This window comes from Chenopodium quinoa, unplaced genomic scaffold (assembly GCF_001683475.1).
Source record: "Chenopodium quinoa cultivar QQ74 unplaced genomic scaffold, ASM168347v1, whole genome shotgun sequence".
NCBI classification, from domain to species: Eukaryota; Viridiplantae; Streptophyta; class Magnoliopsida; order Caryophyllales; family Amaranthaceae; genus Chenopodium; species Chenopodium quinoa.
The window spans coordinates 11231521-11241184 of record NW_018743292.1 but is presented as its reverse complement, the minus strand read 5'-3'; the positions used below and the strand labels follow the sequence as shown (position 1 = coordinate 11241184).

The window sequence follows — 9664 nt, the reverse complement described above, 5'->3', positions numbered from 1 at the left end:
CTGGAAAGCCGGGAAAGCATGAACTACATTCGATGCCCTTACTACGAATACGAAAGACGGAGAAGGAGATCCATGCGGAAATGAAGGGGATTTGCTCTTCCCGATCCTGGTTAATTTCTGTTATTTATGCTAACATTAGACCCGACGCGAGGCTCGATGTAATTGAGCTCTAAATAGAAAGTATGAAAGAAAAAAGCGAATCATGAAGTTTGCTTCACAGTTGTGCTTGAAGTTTGGTTCACAGTTGTGACTAAAAGGAATAAGACTCATAAAGGAATTGGCTTAAACCTCGATCTTTACTTTTACAAAACGCCCCAAGTAACCATGAATTGGGACTCCTTTCTAAATTCAAGTATAGGCGTCAGCGATTAATCTGTTTCTTGACTTTTTACAAGCAAGGAAAAGAGAGAAACTAGTTCAATTTGAGTATTTATCGGGAGTAGTTGCATTGCTAGTAGGTAGAAAATCAGTAGTGCGTTAGCTTATCTGTTCATTTTTTTTAAAAAAAAAAACCCTGTTTGTGCTCCTTTATGCCGCTCTCGCTAGTAGGGAATCTAGTTCAGCAAGGGCTTTTTTTTATAGAGGTTGAGTAATGTTGAGCGAGATAGCTTGACTCTAAGTCATTTCCTAAACGAAGGGTATACCAATCAACAACATGGGAAAGGTCAAAGACCAATTGACGTACCTGGATGAACCATTTGAACTAGTCAATTTCGAACGAGAAGCCATCCTCGTGGGTGACTGGCCATATGAGGGTCCAAAGCCTATTTTTTATTTTAGAAAAGTGGCATTCAAAGGTCCACATCCGCTTTCTCTGTATGTGTTTTGTGCCCTCTTTCTTCTGTCATGTCTTTTATAATGTATTATATGTGTTTTAATCTGTTTTGTGCTCTCTTTCTTCTTTCATGTCTTTTATAATGTATTATATGTGTTTTAAAAAGCCGGCTATGATTAAGACTTCTTTTTTCCGCTTCCTTGATACACTTGCTTTGTTTTGAAGACTGCACCGTCGCTGACGTATGTATTGAACCTTTGTTCTTCCACTCCGTACAATGTGCAGGATAGAGACTTATTTTGCCTGAACTCTTTCTCTAGACTAGTATAAAATCTTCTTTCCTCTCTCCGGATCTCCAGAACCCTTGTGAGGATTAGGGATGGCAATTATAAATGGATATCTGTAAACCCGATCCACCCGATATAAATAAATGGACGAAAATCCGCATTAAACGGATGAAGGGCGGGTGACAGATGTAACGGGTGACAGATCGGGTCGGATTCGGGTGGGGCTCCGTTCCATCCATCACCCGATCCGTCATCCGTATATCACCCGATCCGTCATCCATCCGATATAAATTAGTTTTTTCAAAAAAAATTTAACCTTATATACTCTACTAATACTTAAATATTTTTCTAAAAATTATTAAATATGATGTTATTATTTTTTTTTTTTACAAGGGTAACATCGATAATTTTGATGTATTCGTTAAAAATACAGTCATCACTCGTAATATTAACCACCAATAACTTTTATGTATTTACAAAAAAATAAAATTATAATATCACCCGTTAAGCATCCGGTCCACCCATTTCACCCACGGATGACGGATGGATCGAATGCGGGTGATGGGTTTTGCGGGTGGCAGGTGGAGCGGATGGACTAAGCGGGTGGAGCTCCATCCGACCCGAATCCGATCTGTTGCCATTCCTAGTGGGGAGCCTCAATCTCTTTGGAGAAGAAGGCTCCAACAAGAGTTATTGGTTCTCTTTCTATTCCTAAATTTAGACCAGATTTGACTGCGGACTAATTATCTTTTTTTTTTTTTTTTTTTTAAGGGGTTAATTAAATCTCAAAAACAATTAATCTCTTCCTTGCTTGTAAAAAGTCAAAAAACAGATTAATTGTTTAAATATATATTCTCTAAAGGTTATCTAATTGTTTAAACAATTAGGGTCTTTTTTTCTTTTTCTTTTTTTTTTTTTTTTTTTGTGAAAATAAAAAATGAAGACACTAGATTTGACCTAAAATCGGGTAAACCCGACCCAAAAAAGAAAAGAAATAGGCTATTTAAAATGAGAGTCGCCTCTCTAAAACCCTCACAAGACCCTAATTTCAGTTTCATCGTCCTCATTCTGCTTCTCGCCATTTTCTCTCTCCTCTCCTCTAGGGCAAGCCTCCTTCTCCTCCTCTTCAATTTTCTTACTTTCTTTCATTAATCAATTGCTATTTACTAATTTTTTTCTGGGTAATTGTTGATTTTTGGTATAGTGAAAAAAGGGCGAAAATTTGAGGGCAGAAAAATGTTGGTGTTGTTCGAAACTCCTGCGGGCTTTGCCCTATTCAAAGTTATTGATGAAGGAAAGCTTTCTCAAGTTGAGGTATGAAATATTTCCTTCTTTTTTTTTTTTTTTCTGGGTAATTTTGTTTCTTTATGTTTGTTGATTTTGTAAGTATTAATGTGCTTTTTGTTTTTGCAGGATTTGTGGAAAGAGTTTACAACTGCTGATTCTGCTAGAAAGGTTTATACTTCTGCTTTTAATTTCTTATTTATAATGTTTATTGATTGTATGATTTTGATAATTGATTAATACTTTGGAATAGTAATTATAAGGGTTTTTGTTTAAGTGTGGAAATGGGTTATGAAATTTGTTGATGTTTATAGAAGTATGATGCATACTCTTATGTTAAGAGTGGTATTGTTGCATAGAAGTATGATGGATGTAGAAGTGTTATTGAAGTTGGTAACGTTGAAAATCGTATGTTGTCGTTAGAAAGTTGTGTTGGTTTATGTTTAGGTTTCTCGAGGTTTTGTTTGTATTGTGGATGGCGAAAATTCGAGGTTTAGGTTTGAAATAGAGGTTTTAGGGTTATTATTTTGTTTGTAAATGGGGGCAATTGGTTTAATGGTATATGTTCGGGCAAGGCGATTTGAAATTGGGTTTTAGGATTTTTGTGAAGTTTCTATAAGTAAAGTGCATTTGATTTTTGTTGAAGGTGGTATTTGGTGATGGTGGATATGTAGAAATTGAATGTCCTAATTATGAAGTTAGACATTCTTGTAAGTTTCTTTTGGGTTAGGTATATCAGAAATTTTAAGGCTTGAATGTTGTTTAAGGCAGATTTATTAAGATGAATAAGAATTTTTAAGCTCTCAGTGCGGTGAGGAGGGTGGATGGATTAGTTGGTTCTAGGGTCAAGCAAGTTGGTTTGTTAGTTTGAGTCAATGAAATTGAGATGAATTTGTTGATTCTTATATTGACAGTTTGAACACTGCTTGAAAATGGACTGTATTAAATTCCAGGTTGTCATGGAAAACTGCTTTGACCTTACCTTCGGTAGGAAAAAAATGTATAATTGGATTACATTATGTTTTTAAATATCTAGTTAATGATGTGGAGGGTATTATTGAACGAACAAACACTTGTCCATGAGAGAGATTATTTTGTAGATGTGCTTCAAGTCCATCATAGAGATAGAGTTAGGGTGAGGACTGTTTCAAGTTAACTTGTGTTTATTTCAAGGAAGAAGGCTTACAGAAATATACTTGATCTGTTTCTCTCAATAAGTCAATAGATTGAACATCAGTAGAATGATTCATCCATAGCTCTCAATACTTTCTATACCAATTATTGAGTTTGGTAGTTAACTAATAATGCTACTGTTTTTAATTTGTTAACTGGTGTGCTTGACCTTTTACTATTCTTCAGGTAGTGAAGCTGAAAGCTTTTGACAAGTTTGAAAATACATCAGAAGCTTTAGCAGCTACTACTTTATTGATTGACGGCAAACCTAGCAAGGGATTGAGAAAATTTTTGAAAGCACACTGCACAGGTAGCACATTAGGTGTTGCTGATTCTAAACTTGGAAATGCAATCAAGGAGAAATTGGTTAGTGTAGATTTCAATTTGATGTCCTTCACTCTGTTATGCTTGTGTTTTCACCTATCTAATATAAAGTTGGGTATGGCCTTGTATTGCAGCAAATTGAGTGCGTTCACAATAATTCAGTGATGGAGCTAATGAGAGGGGTAAGAAGTCAGCTGACTGAACTCATCTCAGGTCTTGGAGCTCAAGATTTGGCTCCAATGAGCTTGGGTTTATCTCACAGCTTATCTAGATACAAGTTAAAGTTCAGTCCTGATAAGGTCAGTTAAAATCCATAAATCACTGTTGGGGGCTGCTAACTTTGGTCAATAACTTCTTGAAATTAGCCTACATAGTAAATGATATTGGACTTGCTTGAGTGAAAGATGTTCAATATCTGCCTTCTATATATTATATCACCTATCTTAACCTGCACCTGATGTATATGCAGGTAGACACTATGATCATTCAAGCCATCGGTTTGTTGGATGATCTTGACAAAGAGCTTAATACATATGCTATGAGGGTACGAGAATGGTATGGCTGGCATTTTCCTGAGCTTGCAAAGATTGTGCAAGACAATATACTATATGCCAAGACTGTGAAGTTCATGATGAATCGTGTTAACGCTGCGAAGCTGGACTTCTCTGAGGTAAACACCACTCCAATGAACTTTATAATCATCATTATGTATGTTGTGTTGCATCCCATTTGTGTTTGAATGGTGCATATGCCTCTGGGGACTTTATGGACTGAATTTAAGGGTTAAGGACTGGTTATCTGCTTTCTGACTTGCATCAAGTAGTTATGTAGCTGTGTTATCAACATTGGTAACATATGTCATTTCATGTATATCTCTTGGTTTGGACTTTTGAGAGTTGGTGAAGTCGTTAGGAAATGGTCATGAAATAAAATCTTGACATTCCTATGATCGAGTAGGTAACAATGTGGAATTTAACCTTCCTTTCTTTTGTTACAGATCTTGGATGAGGAGGTTGAGACAGCGCTCAAAGAGGCTGCCATGATTTCCATGGGAACTGAAGTCAGCGACCTTGATTTGATAAATATCAGTGAACTCTGTGACCAAGTTTTGTCTCTAGCTGAATACAGAGCTCAATTATATGATTATTTGAAAAGCAGAATGAACACAATCGCTCCAAATTTGACTGCTCTTGTTGGTGAGCTCGTTGGTGCCCGTCTTATTGCCCATGGTGGAAGCTTGATAAATCTTGCAAAGCAGCCTGGGAGCACAGTACAAATTCTTGGGGCAGAAAAGGCTCTTTTCAGAGCTTTGAAAACAAAACATGCAACCCCTAAATATGGGCTTATCTATCATGCTTCCTTGATTGGGCAGGCTGCTCCTAAACACAAGGGTAAAATATCTCGTTCTCTTGCAGCAAAAACTGCATTGGCTATTCGTTATGATGCTCTTGGAGATAACCCTGACAACACTATGGGTCTTGAAAATCGAGCCAAGGTAACAACTTCATAATCAAATTTCTGCCCACTTTTTTCCTCCATTTTATTTTTAATTCGAAGTATGAAAAATCTCTGGACATGTTCTCATATACCCTGCTTCATTTCTGAAACAGCTTGAAGCCCGTCTAAGAAATCTTGAAGGTAAAGAATTGGGCAAATCTGCGGGATCCGCCAAGGGAAAACCACAAATAGAAGTTTATGACAAAGATCGTAAGAAGGGAGCAGGAGCACTAATTACCCCTGCAAAGGTATTTTGCTTACCATTTCACTCCCTGCTTCTCTTGCAAGTCTTGCCTTGCTAGTCTTTTTATTTGGCTTTGTTTTGACACTGCATTCTATATTTCTATCTTTTGCAGACATATAATCCTGCAGCTGATGCTATCCTTGGTAAGAAGGATGATAATTTGATGGTAATTGAAAAGGATGTCCATGTTGTTGAGGAAACAAAGAAGGCAAAGAAAGAAAAGAAGAAAAAGAAGGATGCCGTTTTGGAAGACAGTGTTGCTAATGGTGAAGATGAAAATGTGGAACCTGAAGTTGAAATAAAATCCAAGAAAGAGAAGAAGAAAAAGAAGCAGCAGGTAGAGAATGGAGACAAAGAAGCAGATGATGAAGAGACGACGAAAAAGGAAAAGAAGAAGAAGAAGAAGCAGGCGGAGGATGAGGAAGCTGTTGAGGCAGGAGAGAAGGATAAGAAAAAGAAGAGAAAGCATGCTGATGCTAGTGAGGAAGCTGAACCTGTGAGCGAGAAGAAAGAAAAGAAAAAGAAGAAGAAGAAGAGCAGTGAGGATTGATTGAGGTATTTGTAGTAATTCGGGCAAATCAAACAATTTTGGCCATCTTTGACAATGGATAATATTTTTCGTTTCTGTATAATTTGCTCTTTGCTGGGGTTTTGTTATAGGAGTATTTCTTGTTAGAGTTAGTCTAGTAATCTTATGCCTCATGTATGTGACTGAATGTTTGTTCAAGGATTATAGCTGCAAATCTTGTTCAAGATATTTTATCTTTGATTTCAGCCATTGTGATGAATTACATGGCTGAGTACTGGCTGACTTGAAAAAAGTTATTTATTTATTGGTTCTGATGTTTATTGAGTTCTGGTTACAGATTGAAAATTCACTTACTGAAGCTAATAGATACTAGTAGTATCCTGTACATACGCTTGAGCAAGTCTAGTAAGTTATTGTACTATTGTTTCATGCAAGATTTTGCCTTCAAGGAAAACTTGTATAGAATTTCTATGGGTCAATCTAAGTCCCATCATCTTCATGGTGATAGATCTAGTAGGAGATTCTTAAGGAGAGTAGAGCTCCAAATTTTCGCCCAATTACTTTTCAGTTGACATGGAAATAGGCTGGATCTGGCCCAAGCCTGACAGACACATACCCACTTACCCAGTCCTACTTTGTAAGTGGACCTAGATTCAACCCGTATATGTTGAGTCTTAGGTCTTGTTTGGTTGAATGTGAAAAATGCAAATTTCTTGAAAATGTATATTCCCAATTAGAAATTCCTAAACACCAAAAAAAAAAAAAAAAAAATTCCTAGGAAATGCTAAATTGTGTTTGGTTAATCATGAGAAGTGGAAATTTCCAAGGGAAATTCCACTTACCTAAGTCTCCCTAGGTAATTAAATACCTCCATTTTGTGGGAAGTGAAAATTCATGGGAATTTCTACTTCCCATGATTTTGTCAACCTAACAATTCCAAAGAATTTCAATTCCTAGTAATTTCAACTTTCCATGTTTTTATTTGTCAACCAAACGAGGCCTTAGAAATTCAGACCCACACCCAAGTTATTGTGTCTATCAGGTTTAGGGTTCTAAATGGGTCTAGATCTTTTATTTCTGGGAATACATTTAATCGCTCAAATAGGGGGTTCAAAAACTGATCTTTATCAAATTGAATTAACCAATCCGGTCTCCGAGTCGAGAAATTAATATTTTCAGTTTTTGGTAATATTTGAAATCCTTTAAATACCAATATTAGACCGGGGTGGCTTTTTTTTTTTTTCCCTTAAAAGTACACCTAAAATCTTTAAAAGTGATTAAGATTATCCTTAATAAGTTTGGAAAACGTTAATCATGTGAGTTTTTTAGATTGTACTTGGAAAAATGCCATATAAAAAAATGTTTTCGTTTAAAATATTTGAGTTTCATTTTTTTTTTTTTTTTTTTTGAAAACAAAAATATTCGAGTTTCATAATAAAATAGAAAAAATGTTTTTTGTTTAAAATATTCGAGTTTCATAATTGTCCTTAAATTATTTTTTTTGTGAATAGTAACATGAACCTTTTTTTTCCTGAGTAAAGATGCTCTTAAAATGAAATCTATATCTATATTAATATTTTAAAATAGGAACTTTTGCATGTCATACAAAGTGCCACGTGGCATTTCTCGAATATCAATTTGTAGTTAAATCTTTTTATATTTTTTTATTACTTTAAATGAAACCTTTTCATTCATGCCTTTTCATCATATAGTTTTTGATTTCCTTAGATAAATATTCTCTTTCAAAGCTTATTATGAATCTTGATGGCCTCCAATAATAGTTACTAAAAACTTCAATTTCTAAATCATACTCATTATAAATTAGAAATTCTCTTCCTTTTCCCCATTTTATTTTCATGTCTAAAATTTATTTTCCTTCCTATTTTTCTATTTTGAATTATTACACCGCAATTGAGTTGATTTCATTCCGTCATACGAAGTATTTCTCTAATTTGATTTATACAACCTTACACCGCAATTGAGTCCGGCCATTTCATAATTTTGTAAGATAATTTGGCCAAATTTAGTATTGATCAGTTTCATACTTTCATCAAATTTGTCACAAAAAGGTTTGTTTTCTCTAAGTTTAACTCCCTCTTTTTTTTCAATTTGCAATTTTACAATTTTGATCTCAATTATAAATATTGTGATAAATTAAACAATATGTATGGATATTCAAAATTTATGACCAAATGATGTTATAGTTTTATAAAAACTGAATATTTATTGGGTCTTTAAAATCAGTGAATATTATTTTTGCAAAATCAATCATGTGCATTGTTTTTTTTTTGGAAAATTCCTATATACTAATTCGTATATAGCCAGACTCCTAAATACTACTTCATATATAGAAGTTGGTCAAATCTATTCATCCTTCTTTTGTAATTTGAAATTTTAAAATTTGTGGGTTTTGAAGTTTCTTGTACTCGTATTTATTTTATTGGTTGTTGGATTTTTTGTGTTTTTGGAGTTCAAATTTGCTAACTATTGAATTTTAATTTTATGTTTCAAATTTCTTTTCTATTCATAATTCTACATTATTCGAGCTAATTAAAAAAATTAAATAAAATAAAATCTCCCAAACTTTTTCAATCTCCTAATAAATGACCAATTTTCATTTGTGTCTCTTCTTGGTTTTCCTTTATGTCCCAAACGTTTTGATTTTTAGTGTTTTTAAATACTTATTATTTTTGCTAAAATTTGAAATAAAATGGCAAAACAAAATTTTATTTATTGGCAGAGTTATTTTTTTGCTTGATGCAATTTATTACTTAATGTTACATATAATATGATGTATTTCTTAAATGTTAAGAATATATTGCATTACATTTATGTACGTAGTATTACATTTTAGTTTGCTAAAAAAAGTGCAGTTTATATTTACAAATGTTTTTTATTTTCTTTCAAAAAAGAAGTTTTTAATTAAAAAAAAAAAAGTCAAAATACATGTTTAGATAAAAAGATTCTTCCGTATATCGTACGGGGTCAATACTAGTTACTAATAAATGAAATACCTCGCCGGTAATCATGCGGAAATTTAGGCAGACCCATATCAACAGTGGATGTGGTAAAAATGGTAAAATTACATCTGGACCCTCATTTAGAAAAGAGTATACGTGTTAGCATCTGGTAACTGAATTACTGAAACAAGAATATTGGGATTCGGAAGTCGGGACCCTGCACAGTAGACTGTGCCGCACTCGTCAAATGGAGCGGGTCAATAATATCGAGTTAATTTAAATAAAAAAAATAAAATAAAAAAAGAAGAAGGGGACAAAAAAGCAGCATAACATGTGACGTTTCAGATGGAAAAGTAAATTACAGACACAGTAAAATAAAGTAAACCCAGAATCTATTTCTATAGAGTGCCAACCAGCTTCCATACATTTTTCTCAGTTATTTGAATTATAGAGTTTAATGAGAGTAAGAGATAGTTTAAATAGTTAGCATTTTTTTTTTTTTTTCGATTTTAAGAGATTTTGGTGTCGATTTTCATTACCTGTCCTTATGGCTCTCTAAACACTAAAAAATTAAAATTATAAAGATTTAGA

The 9664-nt window shown here is 34.0% G+C and overlaps 1 protein-coding gene across 1 annotated transcript; it reads left to right on the top strand.

Moving 5' to 3' along the window:
* The first annotated feature begins 2059 nt into the window (after positions 1–2059).
* On the top strand, positions 2060–6437 carry LOC110737019 (probable nucleolar protein 5-2). Its single transcript, XM_021917367.1, has 9 exons — positions 2060–2166; positions 2267–2376; positions 2476–2517; positions 3706–3885; positions 3978–4142; positions 4313–4513; positions 4841–5338; positions 5454–5588; positions 5697–6437. The coding sequence occupies exons 2-9, from the start codon at positions 2299–2301 to the stop codon at positions 6132–6134; spliced, it is 1737 nt and encodes a 578-aa protein (XP_021773059.1). The 5' UTR covers positions 2060–2166; positions 2267–2298; the 3' UTR covers positions 6135–6437.
* Positions 6438–9664: the final 3227 nt, after the last annotated feature.